General features: G+C 37.9%; 2 protein-coding genes across 2 annotated transcripts in view; one reads left to right on the top strand and one right to left on the bottom strand.

Moving 5' to 3' along the window:
• Positions 1-416: 416 nt before the first annotated feature.
• LOC139719201 (PACRG-like protein) lies at positions 417-9,709 on the bottom strand. Its single transcript, XM_071630631.1, has 7 exons — positions 9,530-9,709; positions 6,860-6,927; positions 6,157-6,247; positions 5,452-5,586; positions 2,297-2,404; positions 1,714-1,794; positions 417-467 (listed from the first exon to the last, which is right to left on the bottom strand). The coding sequence occupies exons 1-7, from the start codon at positions 9,707-9,709 to the stop codon at positions 417-419; spliced, it is 714 nt and encodes a 237-aa protein (XP_071486732.1).
• Positions 9,710-10,158: 449 nt separating this feature from the next.
• Positions 10,159-24,792, top strand: part of LOC139719207 (cilia- and flagella-associated protein 46-like) — a 77,452-nt gene continuing 62,818 nt past the window's right edge. The window contains exons 1-9 of the mRNA XM_071630636.1: positions 10,159-10,260; positions 13,716-13,849; positions 14,479-14,610; positions 15,122-15,186; positions 15,688-15,976; positions 16,591-16,685; positions 17,092-17,244; positions 18,571-18,681; positions 23,173-23,232. Of these exons, the coding sequence (XP_071486737.1) occupies positions 10,212-10,260; positions 13,716-13,849; positions 14,479-14,610; positions 15,122-15,186; positions 15,688-15,976; positions 16,591-16,685; positions 17,092-17,244; positions 18,571-18,681; positions 23,173-23,232 (1,088 nt within the window). The 5' untranslated portion in view covers positions 10,159-10,211. The remainder of the gene's footprint in view (positions 10,261-13,715; positions 13,850-14,478; positions 14,611-15,121; positions 15,187-15,687; positions 15,977-16,590; positions 16,686-17,091; positions 17,245-18,570; positions 18,682-23,172; positions 23,233-24,792) is intronic.

Below are 24,792 nucleotides of genomic sequence, written 5' to 3'. Positions count from 1 at the left end.
ATGTTTCACAACTTCACATCAAAGTGAGCTTAAATATAGTACAACTTAAATATTCCTTAAACTCTGCATAATCATTCACATTTTATATTTTTGAGTAGACAATCAATGGCATGTAATTGCTCAAGGTGAATACATCTATCTGCATAAGAAGTTGCTGTGAATTTGCAACTGCTTGACAAACTGCCCTTCATCAATGTAAATACTCATCATTTCTTCAGCGTGCATAGGCATAAATACTCAAGTAATCATGTATGCCCATGATTTTTTATCATGGCCGTTACTCACACCACTGGATAATTGGTGTGTGTTTACACCGCTGAAGGGCTATTTCTCAACCAGTTGCAATTAAAACAGCTTGATACAAGAATCATAAAATTAATTTGAATAAGTCCATGTGAACTGTACATGCAGGGCCTTCAGGTCACTGATGTATATGTCGGAATCTTGGACTTGATGCTGACACTCTCCTGCAAAAAAGCAAAAACAAAAGCAATGCAAAACGGGCATACTTCAGACGGACTGAAACTTGGATATCTGTACAGGGAACTGGTACTGTGCTTCGAAGGTTGTTGACAGGAAATACCTAAATGGGTTTCATTAATACATAATATTACAGTACCTGCCTCTGTGAAACAGGACCGATGCATTATGGCTTCACAGACAATGGAGTGTAAAAATTCATTGTTGGAACATAAATCTATGATCACTTCACTGCAGCTGGACCTTTTGAATTACATCATTTCCCTTGAGTTGACTGGAATATGTCATCAGCATTTGCAAGAAGATTTTATAAAATGGGTTCAAGAATGTAGCCAATTGGAAGCGCTGAAATGAGTCACGTGTGCATGCATTAATTTCTTAGTAAATGCACGGCCGGGGCCTGACGTACGTCACAATGTTTACACTAGCAGTGCGCACTCAATCAGTTGTTACAAGTGCGTCACAGGCTACTATACGCGCTGTCAATCCTGTAAACAACTTCTAGTTCGGGCTGCCACAACAGCCGGCGGCCTTTCTTGTGCATAACACGTGGCGTACGTATACTCTTATACGTACGTACAGTACTTATGTGCGGGATTTCCGAGTGCGACGTGCGTAAATGTTTGGGACGAACATCTTCGGACATCTTGACTTTTGAGCGAGTGCTACATGTAGCTGACTGGTATTGACCCACAAAGGTACGTGAATAATGCTGTTAGTTTTCGACCCATTTTATAAAACAAATGATGCACAGGATTATTTCGTGGCGTTGCGCCTCGTGCATGTCGCACCATTGTCAATACTCTCGAGCGCGCCGCACCTTCACTAACACACTCTATCCTGTGCATCATTTGTATAATATTGAATTCAAGGAATGTTCTCATCTGCGCAAGACAGGGAAATTCATTGTGCTTGGCATACTGATACCAAGTGTACATACTCTTGACAAATGAAACACAAATATATTGTGAGCTCGACCATGGTACAATAATGTATTCTACATGTAGTGAAAAAGACAAAGTATATTTTGTGATTTTAGATCGTAGGAGAATTGGCAAATCTGTTCTGGCAAATACACCATTGCATGAATTGACCTACTGATATAATGTGTTAATCTGACTGATAAGAGATATTTTGTTTTTATCTCTCTCAATATGTCATGTCATGAAATCTCAATCAGCAAATCACACTTGTAAGTGCTCATTCTCTTAACACCAAGAAATCAACATTTACCTTTCCGCATGCTTGTTCAATGTCTTGGAGTGATGACATGATCATATCTTTGTATTTCTTGTCACTTTGATGTTTGGCCAGCTGTAAGGACGTTGATCGGAATCAATAAAAATATAAGAAATACACGTATAAGTACTTGGTAATCTACTTGGTGCATTTGAATTCCCTTTCAACCACTGCAACAGCTTATGGATACCCAAAAATAGGAGACTACATGAAACTACTGTGCAAATTTGTTTAGGACATATCATGAAAAATGACTTATACCTATATTACTTCCATATGCAACATCTTTTTCTAAGAAGAAATACATGTACTGCTAATTGTAGCTTGCCTATTGATGTTTTTCACCAATATGTTTAGTATTTAGACAGGTAGACATTATAATTATTTGGGGGAAAATCTAGGAAAAAAATCACAGTTCTTTTATTCACACGAAATGTGAGATGTGCACAATTACTGTAGTACAAAATGTTATTATAATGTGAATTTGAACTTTCCTAGTGTACAAATGTCTGCCTATACTCCATGCTAGGTAGCCCTAACTGTAAGTATTTAGGAGCAGGAAATTCTTCAAACTTACATATGTGAGCACCGACTTGAGATGAGGGTTGAGGTGAGGTCCCACTGCTGCACTGAGTGTCACCAGAGCGCCAACAGCCCCAACGTAGACCGAGTCAATGTTTGAGCCCTGCAAGAGAAGGAGACATCAATCATAAAACTTTGAGATCGGTCGTAACATCTTTGAATTCTAGGTCAATGAGGCATGTGCTGGGTATACAGTGCACTCCCGTTATAACGAAATGCTCGGGACCGGCAGTTTTCTTTCGTTATAACGAAATTTCGTTATGACCGAACAAATACAATATATAACGAAAACAAGAAAGCCACGTATATATATCATATTCTGTTTGCTGAATACTCATCATACACTGGAAAGCTATGTGAAATGTGATGGGATAACTGTATCACAATAATAAACACAAGTTCCCCTCAGAAACTGTGCGTGACACAAAGAGCGAACACACAGTGGTGGGCAAGTCCAAGATAAGGTCCCCTCAGAAGGCAAAATTTCATCTTTGCTCAATATTGATATGTTTGGTATCATTTTGAAGCTTATAAGTTGAAGTTTTGATTTCCATGGAGGAAAAAATTGTATTACATAAATTTATGCAAATTTCAAGGGCTTCATTTGCATAAATGTGAAACACAGCGTTACGTATGGGACATTTATAAAAATTCATATTAATTCAAAGGAAAGCAAATGATATTTGATTAATATGTGGACATAAGAAGTTCATCAAATAGTTTAACTTGGTATGAAAATTTAGGGATTATGCAAATGATTATGCAAATTAGCTCGTGTCCTATCATGAGATGTCCCATACGTAACAAATTGAGGTCATTTTTTTAGGTTTTTTCTGAAATTGCTAAGGTTATATTAATGCCCTTTTGGAAAGTTCTAATTTATTGTTTAGAAATATTAAATACCATAGAAAAAAGAAAAAACAGTAAAAGGAATATTTTTTATTAGGCATTGAAATAATGTTACGTATGGGACAAATGCGTTACGTATGGGACATCCTCATACATAATGCATGTGAATGCATGTAGCTAGCTGGGAAGGTCTCTCAGTACACAAATGGTCAATCATCCTGAAGAAAGCATCCCAACATTGTGGCTACTTTTTGAGTTATAGACACTTTAAACAATACATGTACTTGACTGAACAATTTTCAGAAAGGGGGAGGGGAAAATAGCAAAATACAGAATGAAAAATCAGCATTAAAGGGATGGTATGAATAGTTTTTTGCAGAAATGGGGATTCAGCTTTCAACATTAGATGAGATGATTGGAAACCAATTATATGAATTACTAAAGAGCATACAATCCTAAGACTAGAGGAATTCAAAGTTTAGTGATGGAGATCCAATTTGAAATGGTTGTAATATAAATATTAAAAAAAATATAAAGTAAAATGATTTTTTTTTAATTGCAAGTGATACACAAATTGTCCTTATTCAGGTTTCAATAATAGCCACGACAAAATTCATGGGTATACATACTGAGGTGTGACTCGAATCAATGACCTGACTGCTAGACAGACATCATATCTACTCGATCACTTGGGTTCCACGCAGCAGGTATTGCTTATTTATAAAAATTAATATTTCTTGTGTCAAATTGTGTTTTATTGAAACGAAATGGCAAACTGCCCTTCATCAATGGAAGTAAACACTTTAAACTATTCAATTTTTCAGTAGTAACTATCCTGATAAAAATAGGGCATACATACTCAGGTCGGTCATAAAAATATAGAATATGATTAAATACGATTATGATGGTAAATATTTTGGGAATACTGTTCCCTTGTCAATCTGGATCAGTATTTGAGTAGTTTCAACTGATTCAATTTCAATAATTATGCAAAAATTTGTTTATGGGTATTTTGCAAAATTACTTTGCAAAATACCCATAAACATGTCTCTCCACACACTAAACGAATGGGGGACAAAGGGCATGCATACTCAGGTTGGTCATAAAAATGTAAAAATATGATTGAATATGATTAGGATGGTGAATATTTGGGGAATACTGTTTCTTTGACAATCTGGATGAGTATTTGAGTAGTTTCAACTGATTTTACGTCAACAATTATGCAAAATACCCATAAACATGGTTCTTCACACACTAAATGAATGGGGGACAAACTGTCCCATACGTAACTGTCCCATACGTAACACGTCATGTCTGTCTTTAATTAGAACCTGTAATTAGAGCTTTTTGCCTAATGACACGAAACTTACCTGTGATAATTTTGAGTGTTGTGACTTTCATCACAGTGAGTTACAAGTTGTAGAATGAAATACTTTCAGAGAGTTTTGAGGTTGAAAAAAATGTTCAAAAAAATAAAATTTTTCTGGTCCCATACGTAACGGCACATATTTTCTCTTCTAGAATATAATTGTGAAGGTCATTTTTCTCCATTTTTTGCATGATTATACTTCTCCTAGATATCAATCACCATGATAAAGTTTAATATGATCAAAAGCCATTAACACTCTTTTTCAGGTCATAAAAGTCTCTGAATGTCCCATACGTAACGCGCGTGTTATCTTGGACTTGCCCTGGTGTGAAGTGTTCACCCATGCAGAGAAGCTATAAATGCTTGTTCCGCTACGAATTTTCGAAAGCAATTCGCATTTCGTTATAACGGAGCACATTTCTTTTGTTTTTCTTTGTCTATGGAGCTCGGAAAAGACTTCGTTATAACGGAAATTTCGCTATAACCATGTTCGTTATAAGCGAATTTTTTACCATAGACTTTTATGGTGATTATTTTGGGACCAGAAGATTTACTTCGTTATAACGAAATTTCGTTATAACCGTGTTCGTTATAACGGGAGTGCACTGTAGTCCTTTTTCTTCTTCTTCTTTTAATTAAAAAAAATCAGAAGGAAAAGAATAAGATCTACACAATTAAATATAAAAGTAATAAAATTCATTTATATTGAAGCAAATGACTTACACAAAGCATTATAGTTAGGTGGGATCTCTACCAAGTTAACAGTATAGCTCCTATGCTATTTTTTCTCTAATCTTTGGAAAGAAACACAGGAAATACAGAGTCTACACACAAGCACAGCCTGGGTTGGTTGGTTGGTTAGTTGGTCGGTCAGTCGGTCGATTGGTTGGGTTGTTTGTTGTTTGTTTCTTTTCTTTTCTTTGTTAACTCACCAGAGCAGCACGGAGGGGTGGGATGAGTCTTGAGAGGATTGGTACTGCCTTGATGTCAGCATCAGATATCTGGAGCAGCTCTTTAAAACCCTGCTGAGCCACAAACTGATATGGATGCTTAACCTCTTTCAATCCCTAGAGCACATGAAAGACAGATAATAGATGTTTCAAATCCCTATACAGATACTCTCATAAATACTTTGCTAATGCACTCAGATACAAGTTGCTTGTAATAACATATGTGCAAAATCAGATTTTTCACTTAAAATTATTTGGATTTTGGTAATAGAAGCAAGAAGTACGCAATTTATTAAAGTAAAATGCTCGAGGAGCTAAATTTGCTAGGAGTAAAATGATTGAAAAGAATTGAATTGCACTGACAGTTATTAGGAAGCTGTGAATGCTTAAATGCAAGCAATCATGAGACCAATAAAAATAAGTCTTTTCTGAAGGATTACGCAGGGTAAAACTGCTGCAGCCAGCAGACTCAACCATGGACATCATTACTGAAAATTTGTGTAGTCATGTCCACTGAATCACAGCAGCTCCTTAACAGAATAACTCAAGTACTGTATCATGAAATAAATCTCACTCATGAATAGAAATTAGAGAAAGCTATCATACTCCATAAAATCCATCACAATATATTTTCTCTGCACTGAGTTTGCAGCAGCTTGTCACTGTTCAAGGAGTTTCATTGCTTACCTCGGCCAAAGTGATGAGAACTGGATCAAAGGAGATTTCCTCTGGGTTACACTCCCACTGAAGTTTGTGTTTCACAGACCCATGAATCAATCTGTTTGATGTGACAGCAGCAACAAAATGCACAATGGTATAACATAGAAAACTGACATAGATTCACTTACTTTACAGAGACCTATTGCAAGCACCTTCAACAGCATAAACTGTGTGTAATATTAGCTATACATTGGAACCTCGTTATAAAGAGGTCTGATAAAAGAAAACAAGTACGTGTATATAACAAGGACAGTAATTTTGCAAGTCCTAACTTGATATATTTCTTGGTATTAGTACACTGATACAGTAAGAAACTTGATACAACATGGTTATTGTAATGGTTGTTAGGTCCTTGTTATAATGGGATTCCCATGTACTCTACTTTTTGTTGGCTTTTAAAATCAAAAACTGGGATTCTTAATCACACATTCTCAATTTCATTTTCAATTTCACTGGCAGTCAATAGATAGACTATTGATGTTCACACAACTGAAACTCTGCTTTATAAAATATCATACAGTAAAATGTAACTGAACATGCCAATTGCAGACCAAAGTCTAGCAATCTGATTTTATTGGAGTACAAAGTGTACATGATTTATTATGTAAAACAACATCCTCATCTCAAGATCTGAACAAACTCCTGTCCAAAGTTCCACTGCACACTATACCTGCATGGCACTCCTCCACTGACGTACACAGTTTCAAATGCTGACTTCGCTTTCTTCTGATTTGTGAACTAGACAATAAGTGTTAAGATAAAAGTAAAAAAGACGAGTCATTAAAAAAAGTTAATAAAACAGGATGTAAAACGTCAATGTTCATATTTATAATTGTAAATGCCAAATGTTTGTACGCTACAAGCAGACTCCATCTACGCATTCTATTTCTATACACTTGCACTGAGTTGCAGTATCACTTATCAAGTCAAATACAAAAAAAAACAAACATGGAATTGATTTAGGCCTAGTGAATATGTGCACAAAATGTTTTCGCGTTCGGGCTGGTCGCAGTTAGGCAGTGCCAGGTGGTGGTGAGCTTCTACAGTTTAGTGAGTTTATGATAAATTATGTAAAGTTTGATCAATTTAATTATCTCGCAAATTACGAGATACGCATAATTCACAGCGCCATCTACGGAGACTGAAATTCGTGATGTCGCAATGAACGACTCGCCCTGTTTGCAACGAGAAAATCCAGGATTATCTTGAGAATCCTGAATCCTGGTAAATCCAAACCGACAAATATAGGCACGGAGGTCAGTAATTTACTCCTTTCTAAAGCATTTGTTGAAATTATGTTTCTAAAGATGTATAAATTTGACTATCATTTGTGCAATGTTACCGTAGTCAGTGACAGAATGTGTACCGCAGTATGCGTGTGTGCTTCGCTTGACCGAAGTACGCTTATGTACATTGTACATTACAGAAATTTAGGTTGAGTGTAAGAACACGATTATGCAACAGCACTTGCAGTTTGGTTGGTAAAACCTAGATAAGTGAAAGTTTCCTCTTCAATGGGAGAACACGTTTGTGTATGTGTGAAAGTTGAATGTCAAATGAATCAGGCTCAAGGTCAAGCCAAAGTCACATACAGATATTTGTTTAGATTGTACATGTCAAGGCTGCCAAGTAAAACAGCACTGAAATTATTCTAACTAAACTTGAGAAGAATGATGAAGGCCGTAATGAAGTTCTGGTCTTCAAAGGCAATTTATGGTGCTGTTATAGGTTTATTTTATTTTTACAACATTTTCAGCTGCCAATGCTGAAACATTTGGTGCTACCCTTACTTGGCAACTCTGATTCTTAAATCATGAATATTCATCTATGCAAAAAGAGACAAGTAATATTGATTTATTGGTATCTCGAGTGAAAGATGCATGATTTAGTATAAAGGATTACCATATGAAGGTTAATAAGAAACTTGTTCAAACAAAGGACGTAAAGGATTGCGACAGTTTAAAGGGCTCATTCAAGTCATACTGATATGAGTTAAATCGGGACAAGAAATTCCCATTCATTCATTAATATCGGTGTCACTGATAATGATAGAGTTTTCTGAGAGAAAGCAAAGGTTTACTATGGAAACGATATAGATAGAGTTGAGGTTCGAGTCAGATAAATGCGAACAAGACACACAAGTAAAGAATCAGATACTGAGTGTTAATTTATAAGATGCATTTATTGGTACAAACAGCGCCTTATCTTTCTATGCATACACATCAGTTCGGGAAACCCACTCACAAGGGGGGCCCCTCCATATAAGTAACCCGTCCCCCTTATAAGTAACCCCGTCCCCCTTATAAGTAACCCCCGGGGCACCCCTTATAAGGAGTCTCCACGCTTTTTTGCAATGCAACGCGAAAATGAAAGGACTGCGGCAATTCGCTTGATTATGTCCATAAAGCTTCACAAGTTTCCTAGTTACTCACGAAATTTGAGCAAAATCGGTTTGAGGCATCATATCTAAAATCATGGATTTAAATGCGATGTCAAACGACCCATGCGAATGCTGAAATGCGAGCGATTACTGGCGTGAGTGTCGCCAGGCACGGCGGCGCGGCAATGCTTGAGTGCAGACGTGGCGACTGAGTACATGTACCTAGTCGCCACGTCTGCACTCAAGCATTGCCGCGCCGCCGCGCCTGGCGACACTCACGCCAGTAGTCGCTCGCATTTCAGCATTCGCATGGGTCGTTTGACATCGCATTTAAATCCATGATTTTAGATATGATGCCTCGAACCGATTTTGCTCAAATTTCGTGAGTAACTAGGAAACTTGTGAAGCTTTATGGACATAATCAAGCGAATTGCCGCAGTCCTTTCATTTTCGCGTTGCATTGCAAAAAAGCGTGGAGACTCCTTATAAGGGGTGCCCCGGGGGTTACTTATAAGGGGGACGGGGTTACTTATAAGGGGGACGGGTTACTTATAAGGAGGGGCCCCCCTTGTGAGTGGGTTTCCCGAACTGACATGAAATGAGCCATTCATTTATGCCAGTATGTTAACACAGGTATTAATTAGATTGTATATGCCTTTGTTTATATCATTCTCTGTTACAGTTTTCACGGAGTGAAATGGATTGGAATGAGTTGCGACGAAAGAAGACAAGATTAAATTACGACACTCCCGTAGAAACCCGAGTCCGAGTGATTTATCATTCTCGTACATTCTCGTATCGATCTCGTACAAGCAGGCACAAATTATATTCATAGTTTTAAAGAAGGATTAAAACGAAAATATCGCTTGAATATCCATATATCACACAGGTCACAGCCAACACATAACGCAGTCACGGGCATTTACTGAATGGTACGGCACAAGTACCCAGTATACTCACTGGATCGACAGTTTTAGGGTTTAGCCGGTCAGAGGGTTTAACACCTCTTGACGTCCCTGCTGCGCCTGAGCTGCCGGCTCGCTTTCCATCGGTGGGCTGCCTAGCACTTCTGCTGCTACTTCCAGACGCCGCTCCTTTTTTGCTCGTAGCTGGACCCCGCGGAGGTCCAAAGGATGACATTTTCAGACAAAGAAACTGGTAGCTTCTTAGCTCAGCAAATCGTAACTAAATGACTAACAACTTGGATTATGAGATGATAAGAGAAAAGTACAATTAGACCCTCGCAACGTAGCAAGTCTGCGGCGCTGTCTCTGGCTCCGGCTTCGCTATAATAATACTAGTATATCGATGCTCAGATTTGTATATCGATTCTAAATTTCTTGTAAGTTGTAGTTTATATTTTTGATCCTAGTCACTTTTTGTGGACTTATGATGCATTATTTTGTTATTCTGTGTTCCCTCATTTATGCTTCGCCATTATATACCTTACAAGGTGAGGTTAATTACCATTCTCACTTTCCATTTCCCTGGCTCAAAACCCTTCAAAACCATGATCGATTAACCTACCGGAAATTCGCATGCATTGTGGGATCTAAACAAAATCCTGTTGCTATCACTACGTTCGACAGTTCGACAGCTGAGAAAATGTCAGAACATTGAGTTATTTTGATGAATTTTGAGGATGGACAGCAATATAAGACAATTGTTGGCGGCAGCTCAACAGTTTGGAGGTAGGATATGAGCTGAATTTCTTGAAATGTTTTATTTATGACCTAATCTCTGAATAAAATGCAGACTTACGAGTGATGAGTGAATGATAAAATTGTAACACTGACGACAGCACACATTTTGCGTAGGATGGGACTGAAGTGTAATAGAAATGGGCCATACGCGATGCCGATGGGTGATGGGCGCGGCGCGGACTGGACAAACACTATTCCAACTGGATATGATCGGCCAATTCGTCGCCCCCCCCCCCCCCCCCCGCCCATTCCAAAGTGAATTACATCTTTCCATTGATGTATGATTATGTTAATAAACTTATTTTTTTCCATTTATAGTATAGAGGTCTACTAGTATTTAATAGTAATCAGTAGTATGGTAGGTGTTCAACACACCGACCGGGTCCATATCAACCGACCGCGCACTGTTCTAATGGCATTGCGCGTACAGAAAGAAATGTACGCATGGGACTACGCGCAACGATGTTCGATTCTTCACTGGGCTACGCTACCGAGTAAAATGAGGTGAAAAAAAATAAGTATTCCCTCTAAATTAACGAAATTTAGCAAAATCGAATAAGATTTATCGTGTAACTACATATAACGGCAATAACTAGGCCTACCTTTGCTGACTCGTTGTTACTGTTAGATGTAGAGTATCATTCCGTAATAAATTTGATGATTTTGACCGCAAAATTGTCACCGCCGCTTGTACGGTCGTGCACACACGTTACACATACACATGACATAATTATTTTGTCGCCCGCTACGACTGTACGAGTTGAAGCAGAAACGAGAAATGAATGTGAAAAAACAAACCGACTCCTCTAATTTATTTCAATTACGATGAAAAGTTTCCTAATGAAAATCAATTCAAATTCATCAAACAGTCTTTCAAAAGTAATATCGAGGGATTCAAAATATATTCAAATATTATTGGGGAAAAAATGACGGCTAGAAAAAAAACAGCGGCCTGTCGAAAAAACGCATTTAAGTGCCCTTTATACGTATTGTCAGGGTGGTCGGTTGAAATGAACAGGGCAACTGAGTGCGGAAAAAATGACACCCCATGTGTTCGAAGCCGCCATCTAGAGCGCGTACCTTAGATCGCACTTTCAGTACGCGCTTGTGAATCCGGAGTATTTTCTCCACACGTGAGTAAAATTTCAGGCAAATTGTGAGATTTTTCACGTTTCTATTGATAGAACAATGTTCGGTGGCCGGTATTATGAACACCCAACCATACATGTAGATCTACGTACTAGGTCTAGCTAGTACTTAGTAGATTCTACACCGTACACGCTCGCTAAAGTCTAAAGAAAATGAAACATTCATTCAATCAGCATCTAACACTAACAGTTACTAACGTTAGTCAAAAAAGTGTTCTAAGTCGTTAGATCATGAGGGGTGGTATTCTGAAAATCTTCCTAAATCCTAAGTTTCTTCCTAAGTTTCTTCCTAAGTCAGAAACTTAGGAAGTGCCTAGGAAAGACAGAATTGGTATTCTGAAATTTCTTCCTCGGAACTTCTTAATGCAAATTAGGCCATCCTTATCAATTATCCCCGTCCACGTCCTTCCTTTAAGCCAATACGAAATGCTGTATCATATTGTCATAAGGAACCAACCAATGACAATCGCATGTTACTATGACCTAGGGCCAAATACACGTGTGCGCGGCATGTCCCCTTTCTCACGCTCATTTCGCGCATCAAAGTACATGTGCGCGCCTATCACGATGTTTGCAGCTTGCTATTCTTAACAACGTACTTAGGACAGGGGTGGAGCTTCCCTCAATATCTTCCTAAAATTCTTTCATAAGTGCATTCTAGAATACCAACTTCTTCCTAAAGTCAGAAATTTGCATACTCCTGCCCCCTTCCTAAGTTTTTCTCTAAGTCTAGGAAAACAACTTAGGAACAGACTTAGGAAGAAACTTAGGAAGATTTTCAGAATACCACTTAGGAAAAAATCCTGACTTAGGAAGAAATTTCTTTGTAGGGAGGATTTCAGAATACCACCCCAGATCTGTTAAAGTTAGGTTCTATTACGTACCATATGGGTAAACTCGGCCTAGCGGGTAAACTCGGCCACTTGTAATGCGCGTGCTGGGGGCCGAGTGTGGCTGCTAGGCCGAGTTTACCCATTTATAACTGCGGTACATTCAATTTACTTTTGGAAAGACTTCCATATGTACCCCCGACTATTATACACCTACATTGTACATTGTTGTATGAGCTTCCTCTGATTTTTAGTCCGCATTTCCCTAAGACACCGAGATCAATGTTACCCTAACTCTAACCCTAACCCTAACCCTAGTCCTAAACTGAGTAAACTCTAATCCTAATCCCAAAGCCACCTAAACTTATTCATGTTACTTATACATGTACATGACACATAGTGCGGGGGGTACATATGGAAGTTTTGCCTTACTTTTTAGGAGGGCCTATAATTATTTTGAATTATAGATGGGTGTCCAACACATCGACACCCTAATGTTTTTTTATGAATAAATACTTAAAATTATCTCACAATTTGCCTAAAATTTTACTCACATGTAAAGAAAATACCCTGAATTCACAAGTGCGCATTAAAGTGCGATTTGCGGTACATGCTCCAAGATAACTGCTTCAAACGTGTGGGTTTTTATTTTGACGCACTCAGTTGCGTCGGAATTTTGAAACCAACATCCCTACCCTCTACGTGTGAAATGCATGTAATGCTTTTCCAATGTGCATCAATAATCTACGGCATCATTGTTTCGCTGTTGATCTTGTTTATTATCGGGTTTTTCAGTAATATTTGGACATTTTCAAATCCCCAATGAAGAATGCAAAACCACTGCGTGTAGTCTCATGCGTGAAAGTTCGTTCTTTACAAAAATTAAAACATGAAGTTAATGTCTAGCATCTTGACAATAGTGTGTAGTGAGTAGACACATCTACCACTAACTTCGAAAATAATTCGGCATTCATATTTTCAACACTCATAAAAAAAAGGAGAGACCCCAGCAGATGTAGCTTGTACTATAAGTTGTAGATTCACAGGTTTTTGTTGAGTTGTTGTTGTTGGGTTTTTTCTGAGACAGATAAATACAAATCTTACTGGGATAGCATGGCATAGACTTCTATCTACTAGATCTACATTTTTTATTTATGTGCACTAAATAATATCTTTTTTAGCACTTTCTTCAAGTGATGCTTGCTGCAAAACTGTAGACATTGTCCCCATTCTAGTCGAGCATCTCATAGAACTGAACATACTAGTTCGCATCCAGTTGCTCTGTGATGTAAAGGAGACTTAATGGGGAAATGAATGTGTTATGGTGATATCAAAACCTCTGAATTCTGAACATACAAATGTATGTAGATTTGGAATGTTGCAGTTTTCAAGTCAGTGTTCCTACAAGAAGTATGCTCAACTTGTTCTGCTACATATCTTTTATTTTGTGTCTTTTTTTTCACAGTCCAAGGAGATGGCTCTTTCTTGCACCAAGCCTATGATCTGCTCAAAAGTGCTGCTGAGGCAAAGCCTAACCCTGACGGACCCCTGCCATTCAACCAGGATCTTTATGTCCTGTGTGCAGAACTTGCACTTCAGGTAAGTGTGTTGTCTATTCCTGTTTTTGATTCCTGGTGGTAAAGAAATCACATTTTTAAAATCAAAATGTCAGCCTTAAACATGGTATGGAAGACTCGATTTTTTTGTTAAAGAAACATCAGTTTCAGTGTACATACTTGAACTGTACTCACTAAATGCTTGTGTATTTGTTTATAAATCTGAATTTTAAAGACACTGTGGCCAAAGTAAGAAAAAGAAATGTAATCCAGTAGTTGATTCATACAGCCTTGTTCAGGAATCATTGCACCCATTGCACAGTTGGATTGACTAGGGTTCTGTTGCAATGAATGAATAAACAAAATTACAATACTGTAAGTGGTATTTTCACTTATTTCTTACACTCGTGAGTTAGAGTGTGAACAAAAACACACATTGTTTATTTGTTTTTGTTTTTCTTGAGATAGAGATGTTGTATATTTATGAACAGAAATATTTTCGTCCACACAACTCTAAACAGTGAGGTTCACTGAAATTAGCCCAGAGGGAAAATCAATTCTGGAAAAGTTTCCACTCTCACAATAGATTATCCACCCAGCCCACCCAACCCCCAAAACAAATAGATATTTGCTATATAATACCTTTTCTTTTAATCTCCATTTGTCACACAGAATGGCCTTCCTCACATAACCAAGGAGAGCCTGAAGATGTTCTTCATGAAGACTCCACCGGCAAACCAGTTTCTCTGCAGAGCCTATCTCTGTCAGGCTCAGCTACTGGCCCCAACATCTGCCAATGATTCTGTAAGAGCTCATCATATTGTTTCACTCATGAATACTGTGATATTTCTTATGATTCTCAGGACATTCTCCTTCTATTATTTTTTAACAGCTCCCACTGCTTGTAAGAGCTGAGCACTGTATGTTAAAAACGATTGAATGTAAGGAAGTTCGTAAATATTGAGTACCGGGTACATTTGCATTCTAAATATAAAAAGCAGTGCCATGACAGAAGCAGGGAAATGGAAAAAGGATTATGAAGAAAGATGCAGAAAAGAAGCATCAGTCTGCTTTTTAGCTGACATTATGATCCTGTGCAATACAGGTTGCTGATATGAGGTGAAGTGGGGGGGGGGGGGGGGGGGGAATAATGAAAATAGTTGTAGAAATGTAAAACTGACTAGGAGCTGCATGAAGGCATGCCTGCAGTGCAGGGGATGAGAATAGCTCAGCAATGTAGAAGTCATGTTTAGAATGTTGAGTTGATCAATTATTCAGTAGCCTTAATAACTTTATATCATATTTCTATTAACAGGCACAGTTAGAAAAGGCAGTGGTGTACATACTGAAGGCTATCAACTTTGCCAAGGAGAACACAAGGTAAGACAGTGTCAAAAGGTTGCCGAGTGCTGTGAAATGAAGCAGTATTGTATTCTTAACTCATGCCATAGTGTGAAACACAGACCCTATTATCATGATGTCAAAGAAAATACCAAATTTGAACCAATGAAATCAATCTCTAGAGTAATATTAGTGCTACTGTATATCATTTTACTGTTCATCTATCTTTCTTCACATCGAGAATAGCTGTGTATACACTGAGGTTTAGAAGAGCTATGTTTATTTCATATTGCTATCAAATGGGAGAAAAACAATGTCAAAATACAAAAAATGGTGTCTATCAAAGAATATTTCGAACTCATAATCATAAGAAATGCTAACAAAACACGCAGAAATAAGAATAATGCACTTTGATCATTATTATCTTCTAAGGAGGGAGAAGAAAGGACAGAAAAGATTAGATTTAATCACTTGCAGCAAAGCCCTCCTCTTGGAGCTAAAATTATTCTTGTCATTTTTCCTTGTGTGTGTATGTCATAGGTATCACTTCCTGGTGTACAACGCCTCTGTGCTGTACTGGCAGTTTTGCCGACCCTTCCTGAAGCCAAACTTCCGCCAGTTCCTGTCGGTCAGCCTCCACCACGTGGTCAAGGCTCTGGATGACATCGAGGACAAGGACTACGAGTGGCGGGCCCAGCTCATGCTGGCCCTCATCGAGTGCCATGTCGACGCCGGTCGCACCAAGGAGGCGGCTGAGGTCAGCAAGGCGACGTCGGAGTTCACCAAGACCCACGTCCCCCTCATGTACAAGCAGGTCATCGCCCTTCAGGTTTGTAGTCAGACTAGATAATATTACACGTAGAAGCCACTCCAGATGGAACTAAGAGAAATTCCTTTTCAAATATTGAACATGCAATATCTCAAACACAGAGCACAGGCAAATAGCAGGTATATGCTTCTTCTGTCATATGATGGAAATTTAAACCATTTACCCATGAAAACTGGTCAGTCTTCTCCAAAGTCTGTTGGACTATGAGGATCTTGTAAGGAGGATATGTTTTTAGTAACGCTACATTTTTATTGTCTCGTCTGCATAGCTGAAGCAAGACATAGGCGTCACTTTTCAGTTGTCATCAGCATTGCCAACAATTTGGTGTACTCTCCATAACATTCCACAGCTTTTGAGTTATGACCACCAAACTCAAATCACAGGTACATAGCTTAAAAATGTCACTTAAGTTTAAATATAGGTGCGATAGCTTTTGCCTGTGAAGTGTGTATAAGTGAAGCTTGGAGTAAAAATTGTGAGTCTAGATTTTTTTTTCCAGCTCTTGAACAGGTTATTGTTCTGCCAACTTGAATAAATAAGTATATGTGCTATAAACATTACCTTTCACGAACATAAACGGGGCAGTTTTTTGAATGTTTTTGACTTGTTGCCAGGTCCGTCACCAGCTCGTGGACATGAACAAATTGGCCAAGGATCTGAAACCCAGTGGAGAGCTCTCTGTGTACTTCAAGCTCATGCGCCTGAGAGTGTGAGTATAGGAATCGGCCATCAAAGTTGGGCCATGTCTTACATTCACAGCCAGAAGTCATTGTGTGGAAGAATTCATCCTTTCTTATTTCATCTTATCTTCAATCAGCTTTTGTTAAAGAATGCCACATTATGTATATACACATCACCATGTTACAAAAGAATATCACATATGTGCTGATTGCTCATCAGCTCTGTGTTTCAGTTGAGTTTTAATGAACAAAGCAGCAATAAAAAAAAAAGGAATGATCGATAGAAGTTTATTTTCAGTAGGGTTTAAAATCTGAAAGTTGTAGAGTTGTGAAACTTCACATGTTTCCACAAGACATCATTATTGGTTTACAGCCACAAATTCAGATGAGATCAGGTAGTGCATTTTGTGTATCTATTTCCAACATCCAACACAGTGCATGCGAGCAGGGAGAGGTCACCGAGCCTGCCCCCCACCTGGAAAGGATTCTGAAGAACATCGTGCACGATGAAGACTTCTCCCGGTCCTCAAGCTCCATGAGTGTGGCCAGTGGGCGCAAGACGGCCACGCCCTCTCTACCGGAAGAGAAGTAAGATGCTTTCCATCATTATTGATCTTCCAACAAAAAAAAAATGCTTGTTGGCAAATGTGTGTGAACTCCAGTTGCCGTATGAAAGAATGGAAACATTATGATAAGCTGATGTGTGCTTGCTGTAGCGAAAAAGAAACTATGGTAAGATTATTTTACAGGTGTGTTGGAGGAAAGACCAACAAGAAATGCTGTGGGAATCTGCCATATATTCGTGTATGCTTGAATGTTTTTACAGCTATGTGAGTATGTGTGGGGGTTGTGTGCAAGTGAGCATAACATGCAGAAAATCCACATTAAAGGAAGCTGACAGCCGGGCAATCCTAGATGCTTTTTTATACATATCTTTATGTATCTTCAGTGATGTGTTGTCATATTCAATAAAGGCTCTTTCTTCTCTTTCTTGAAGTTTTTTTTTCTTAAAAAAAAATCTGGATTGCAGGAAACAGAATAAACTCTACATTTACTTTTAGAATCATAACCCTCACCAGTGATTAAAGGCAATGATCTGCCCTTTATATTAGGCAATGCCTTCACTGATTCATTATGCATAATGTTTCAAACCATATAATCTTTGCTATGATCAATGCAATAGTACCCATCCATGTGTAAGAATGAGGCCAAGCAAGGTCATTACTTTAGAGCAGATAAAAAAGAATAAACATACATACATTGTATATTTCAATATGTAATTTCACATAACCTTGAAAGTTTTATTCCAAGATTAGTCATATGGTATAAAGGAGTTAGCAAATGATCCCTGCAAAAGGCATTCACACTTTGCTTTTATACTTGAAATATTGCAAAATACCTGCTAACAACTTTTTCCCCATTCCTGCCTTGGCTATATTAATGTCATCATACTAAATATATTTACCAAAAGTTATATATCCATAAGCGTATATCAGTGCTTGAAATATTAACCACAGACACTAAGATGCCAATAAAGTAAAATGGGTGCCCAAAGTGTGCCAGCATTTAGCAGTTATTTAGACCCGCTTCCAAATCTGCCATCGTTGCTGTGCTGGTGCATACAGTGATGACAGTTTACTGTAAAACCAGAAACACTCACGGCATGAAGCTTTTGCAAATTGGACGTGATGGCCTTTTTTCACATGAAATTTTCACAAATTGTCACTGGCATTCAATGCATTGAGTAGAAAAAAAAATTGGGGCATGCATTGTATATTTTGCAAATCTTGGCTCGTGAAATTGGCAAAAGTTTAATGCACGCAAAAATTTCTGGTTTGACAGTATAATACGCAGAACATTTCTTCTAACCTGTATACCAACCCACTTGCCTGTATATATTCTGCCCCACCCTAGGAGCAAACCCACCGCTCCCACCAGCCAGGGGGCGGTTGATGGGAGGGAGGAGGGGGCAAGCTCCCCCTCCATAAGCTCTGTATTCCGCCTGGCTTCCACTGCCAGCGAGGTGTAAGTTTGTTTGCGTGTTGTAGAGGAACAAAACACTATGACTCTCTTCCACCTCACAATCACACGCCTCATCCAGAATTAACGCCCGCCTCCGTTTTCCCCCGCCCCTTTTCCTCTCCCGCCACAACATTGCTGACACCACTTACATGCATGTGTTTTATCACTTGTGTGCACTTTGACTGCATTTTTTTTCTTCCCCTTTTTCTTTAATATGCTGATATAATTTTGCATCAAACTTGAATTGGTTTTGTATGTTGACCAAAATATAAAAATCCACCAATGAGATACAAAGTGACTGATAATGTTTCCAAATTGCATGCCAATGCTGCTATAGAAATTTCTATTCCTGCTTGTGGATATGATATGATGAGACGCATCAATGCACATGGTACTTTTCCTTTGCAATTTTGATATGGAGATTTCCGTGACAATACAGAAACGAGTTTTGTTACCTACATCATGTTAAGGATCACCTGATCAACATTTGGCATGCTATATGTTCTTTGCTGTGTTTTCAAGTATGTATGGGGTCTGAAAGTTAATTAAAGTGTTAGCTAATTACAGAGCATGATTTTTGACAGGGCTGATTAATAAGTGTTCAGAAATTCTCTGATTGTGTATTGATTATAGTTTTCTTATAGTAAAATCTGAGGAAATTATGCATTTGCCGCAAAGATATTTGCTTCTTCAAACTTTTCAATATTCGTTTTGTCCCTAGGATCAAGGATCCTTAGAATCGTTCTGTTAACTTCAAGTTGACTCTTAGATGATCATTTAGTTGCTAAAGATGTCATACAAATATAGGAATTTAATGGCAGTGTAAACTTAGTAGCATTCAAAGAACAGTTTGAACAGCTCCCTTGGGAAGAATATTTGTGTCAATGCAGTAGCTTTCATTATTATCAATCAAGCATGTGAAATGAACTTCAGTTTTCACATCTCTCTCTCTGTCTCTTTGCCTGTGCTTGTAGGGAGACTATATGTGACCATGCATCTCAAAACATACAAAAAGTCGCACACACTGATTTTGCGTGAGGACTGAAAATAAGTGAAATGGGTCAACCTAGCCGATCTAGAGCAAGTGTTCTTTTACATTATGCTAAAATTTGGGATCATAAGACGGGCAGGAAAGTGTGTTTTTTAGCAGTTTATCTCAAACATTTTTGGTAGAATAGTGTGATTAGATGTGTCTTTAGAGTCCCTTTTTCATTTCTGAAAAACCTTGTACACACTCTTCACTTTCAACTCTAATAACTTTTGAAAGGATAGTGCTACTGCTTTGAAAGTTGGCATTAATTATGGACAGAATGTGTTAATGAGGCATGCCTAATTTCAGTTAAATTTGATACTCCTTCATTGTTGTTACTCAGGTGGTTTACTTCCTGTTTTTTGTCCCATTCATCGCACAGCCAGCACGGTTTGGTAAAGATTAAGCGCTTGAATAGACACTGTACTTCAGAGCCTCTTTTCTCAGTTCATACTTTTTCTGAGGTTGTGCTTTCTTTCCAATAATTAGATAGGTTAGGAGAGTCCATTTGATTTGAGTTATACATCATTTTTAAGCTTAAAGTGTGCTCTTTCAGAATATGGTCTTGACTAAAAATTCATGTCTGGCGACTTTTTGTTTGTTTTGTGGTGCAGGGTCACATATATGAGTCCCGATGCCAAAGATCATAAACTCTATGAATTATAAAAATGCATATCCTCAATGCAGATATTTTTGTAGGCTCTATGAAAATCCTTCAGTCCATTGCGATTGATGCTGTGCATGCTCCATTTTGTGTTGCTGCTTTGCCATTCTTTTTAAAGGTTTGCTTGTGGTTGACCATGGTACACTAATTTTTTTTTTTCATTTTTAATAATCATATTCATGCCACTCTAATACCATTTTCATCTCATGCTTGCCTAACTTTTTTTTCCATTCCATTCTGAGAAGATCACAGGCGGATTCTGGTGAAATGTAAGTGTAGAGGCTTGTGTGTTTTTGATCATGAGTTTGTTTCAGTGATATTAAGGTAGTCTAGAGCTCTTGTTGCTTAGATGTAGGTTCAACTCTAGGGTGTACGTAGCGTGACAGTAGACTTTCTGTTTGTAGCCAGTGTCGGTTTCTGTTTTGTAGAGGGAAAGTGAAGTGCTGCCTTTAAGTCCTTGTGACCAACTTTCTGTCCTTTTTGCTAGTAACTAGACAAAGTCTTTGACAGAAATCATCTCTGATGAAGCCAAAATATGTCATCCTTATTTCATTTCAAATAGTCTAAATCATGGTGTATTTGCTATGTTTGACTAAATATCGATGATTGTATAGAAAAGTTTGCCAAGTGTGTGTTTTATGATTTCTTCTGAGAGAGAGGTTTGCTTGTAGAGCTAGCAATTCTTCCTTTGTAGTACTGAGTAGCAGAGTTTTCTGTGTAGTGATGAAAGAACAACTTATGCATATAGAGACTGCATTATTTTGTGGAACCGTAGATTCAGACTTCATCCATTTCCATGCAGTGAGGACCACTATTTAGAATTCACTAGTCATAGAGTAGATGAGGTTTTTCCTAGACTAGTCTTGACCGGCAAATTTGTAAAATATGCATTTTTGTAGCTTTTGGTGTTCCACTTGACTTTTTCAGTGATCAGTGTTTTGTAGCTTTAATTATTAGTATGAAGTGGGCACTATGGACATTTTAGGTGTCATGATTATAATACTGGTAGCCAACTGCTGATGAATAGTATGGTGTACATATTGGAAAGGTATTAAAGCTGATTGTGATGGAGTTGCCAATTTGTTAGCAGACTTGCAACCAAAGTTTTTCTTTTCTTCTGTTGTTTTTCTTCCAGGGAAAGTGTGGTTTGAATAGGATTTTTTTTTTCCAAAAAAATTATTTCTTAAATCTGCCAACCCATTTGTTTGATTTTATAGTACACATTTTTGTGAGTGCCTAGTTATGTTTGAAATAGAAGATAATTTATGGATGGGTCACTAATTTGAGTCACTTGTAGGCCTACATGCCTGATATGTAGTTTAGATGCTTGAATGTACATTCAGCAAATATGCATGAAAACAATATTTGTTTGGTGATGAATTAAGGCAAATCAGTGTTTTGTAGACTTTAACCTCCTGGGTTTCTCTTGTCACTAGAAATGACTATTTGTTGTGCTTTGAAAAAATTTTATTTGCTTCTGAATTTTGTGAGGCTTGGCCTTGGCTTAGGCTAATCTGTAGATGAAAATTAGTAAACTTCCTTGATCTACATTCCTTGGTCTGTACCCAGGTTCAATTTATAGTTGTTGTGATGATACTAGTTTTCTATACAATATTTCCATCTCTATTTAATTATCCTGTTGTTGGACTTATTGTCACTAGTGTTTATACGTGACTATAAAACCAACTTTGCTAAGAAGCTTGATGAAATAGCTTTATTTCAACAAAATCCTGCCCATTGCAATATGCAGTTATTATTTAATTTCACCATTTTGAGGCAGTCATCAAGTTGGCAACTACCACCATTAAATTGTAATAGTGTGCTACATTGTATATACATTTTAGGTGTATACATGCAAATCATTGTTCACCCGAAGATATTCCACAACGAAGTTCAGGGTGATTTCATTGAAATAATGATAATACCACCTGGATAAAGACTACCATATATTCCATTTACTCGGCATGGAATATATGAATTATATCTGTCAATGTTAGTACTGCATATGTACTAAATGAATGATGAGACAAGCCATTGTTACTGTGAAATGTGCACTGTATAAAATCAAATCACTCCCATCAAGGAATTTCCTGCATTGCTCAGCAACATACACTTCTCTAATGATTCATTCACTGATGCACTGCCGCACATACCAGCTAACACACCACACAATTCTACCACTTAAAGTAATCATTATTTTATTGCGCATTTATTCTTTTTTTTTTTTTTACTCACAAATCTATACATCTGTACTGCCTTTCTTATTTTACTGATGTAATGGAAGGAAATAAACAGATATGATAAAGAGGGAATGGATAGGTAGTATTTATTTGCCATTTATTATGTTTTTCTCAATATTTGCTTTTATTGATTTTGTGTGGTACCAAATGTGCAGTTGACTAGGATAAAGTTTTAAATAACTCAGAGAAGATGACAGAAATTAACGCACAAAGCATATATTTTCTGAGTGAGTTATCTTAGCAGTGACAGGCTATATCCTCCTTTGTGAATTCTTTAAAATTTTCTTCTTTGCATGAAATTTCACTTTTCTCCTTCATAGTTATCTTCATCTCCTTCACATTTTAATTTCTGCTTGATTTGATGCCATTCAAATAGCTATATTCATAATCTGAGCAATATAATACGCATTTTAACATTTTGCATGCTTCTTGTTCCTGTACTTTACCCCCTCCCCAAACCCCACCTCCTCCCCCTTGACAAATTCCTCCAACCCACTTACCCTATCCCCATACCCCCTACCCCTCCCTAATGCTTCATGGCAATGCATGCTGTCATGCAGCAAGTCTTTGGTGTCCAAATGGAAAGCTGCACCCGTGGGTCCTGTGGCTAGAGATAAAAAGTAAGTCCGCGTGAGTCCTGATCTGCACTGGGCGATAAGATAACTCTTTCTCCTCCCTGAGTGTGTGTGTGATTTGCATTATGGGCAGTTTTTGAGCATCACACTGGCCCGCTGACCAGGTACCGGTCACTACCTGAGATGGAGTTGGGTTCTAAATCTCTTCTATCTCAAGCTCATATCCTGACTCTAAAGATGCTGTGTTGTACCTACTCACAGTTTGTTCTGCTCATTGGAATCTTATGACTGTTTCAGATGTTTCCAGTGCACTTTCTTTTCTACCCTTTATCAAGATGTTAACGTCCCCAATTCACATCAATGGAGCATTCTTCTATGAGCTTGCCTGGAGTACAGTGTTTGCCCAGGTAGCCCTTCAATGCCTCAGTTGCTTCCAGCTCATTGCTATATACATCTGTGCACACACTGGAATTATGCATTGATGTTTTGAATTCACTGTTTATATCTTTCACCCTTTAGATGAAATCCCAACAAAAAAGAAGTCTTGCCCTTGTAACATGACAGGGATTTAAGTTATGCACAACCGATGAAGTCATATTGTTGTGATAAAATAATTGATTTGGTATGGTCTCTTAAATGCTTTTAAATGGTGAGGTCAGACTAACCAAAGAATAGACACTAGGGTATTGTGATAACACATTGGAAACAAAGAAGTGACTTACATAACTTTTGTGGCTTAAAAAGAAAAGGATTGATGTCCCAGATTGTTATAAAATGAAAGTTATTAGTGACTTGTGGCTATGGGTTGTGATATTTAGAATCATATAATAGAAGAAATGGGAAAAAAGTTGCACAATTAAAAATTTGTATATATTCATTTCCTACTGGTGTGAATGTATGACTGTATTAAAACTGTGAAGTTTAATTTGACAGGTAAGTTGTTCCCATATATTTACAATGTGTGTGCTCTGATTGAGAGGCTTGGAGAAAATGATGGACATTAACGAGATGTTTAGCTTCAACCTGAGCAAGACTCTTTTGATTTTGGTTTCAAACTGTCTCCGTATACGTGCCGACCCATGTGCACCATGTGTGACTTCTTTCATTTTGTTCATATAATTTATGTTGCTTGCTGCACAAATAAGGTATGTTTCGTCGTACTGCATCACATTGGCAAATACTGTGAAATGTGAAAACCAAGATTTTTTTTTTTGGGTGCGAAATGTTTTCAAATCTCAAAGTTTCATGAAGATTGTTTCAAACTCGCCACACATTCACATATGGCTCACTTGTTCAATGTGTGTTGAAGTATGATCTGTTACGTGACGCTCAGAATATAATTGTGATGGCAACATCTCACAGAAGTTAGTGTTTTGTGTGTCATTACACACTCTCTCAAAAACGCTCTGCCAGTTTATTGTTCGCAAAGTGAAACATCCCTGCCTGAGAAATGAGAACAAGTCAGGTATCAGAGATGTAGTCTTCTCCAGTCACAGTTGAACTGCAGTAGACTACTCTAACTGTCTGTATTTTCACACAATTAATTTTTCACACTGAGCGGCTCTAAAACATATTCATGGGTTCTTGAATTTGCGCTGCACAATT

Source organism: Diadema antillarum, unplaced genomic scaffold (genome assembly GCF_040938485.1).
Source record: "Diadema antillarum isolate AM-2024a unplaced genomic scaffold, OU_Dant_1.0 scf00000107, whole genome shotgun sequence".
Classification (NCBI taxonomy): Eukaryota; Metazoa; Echinodermata; class Echinoidea; order Diadematoida; family Diadematidae; genus Diadema; species Diadema antillarum.
The sequence above is the reverse complement of the archived record's forward strand: the minus strand, read 5'-3'. Positions and strand labels throughout refer to the sequence as shown.

What these genes read in the sequence shown, in the direction of transcription:
- LOC139719201 (XM_071630631.1), bottom strand. Translation starts at nt 9,709, where the DNA reads ATGTCATCCTTTGGACCTCCGCGGGGTCCAGCTACGAGCAAAAAAGGA. An exon ending in ACCCTAAAACTGTCGATCCA is followed by an intron (nt 6,928 to 9,529) that starts GTGAGTATACTG and finishes CTTATTGTCTAG; the next exon opens with TTCACAAATCAGAAGAAAGC. An exon ending in AGTGGAGGAGTGCCATGCAG is followed by an intron (nt 6,248 to 6,859) that starts GTATAGTGTGCA and finishes CACATCAAACAG; the next exon opens with ATTGATTCATGGGTCTGTGA.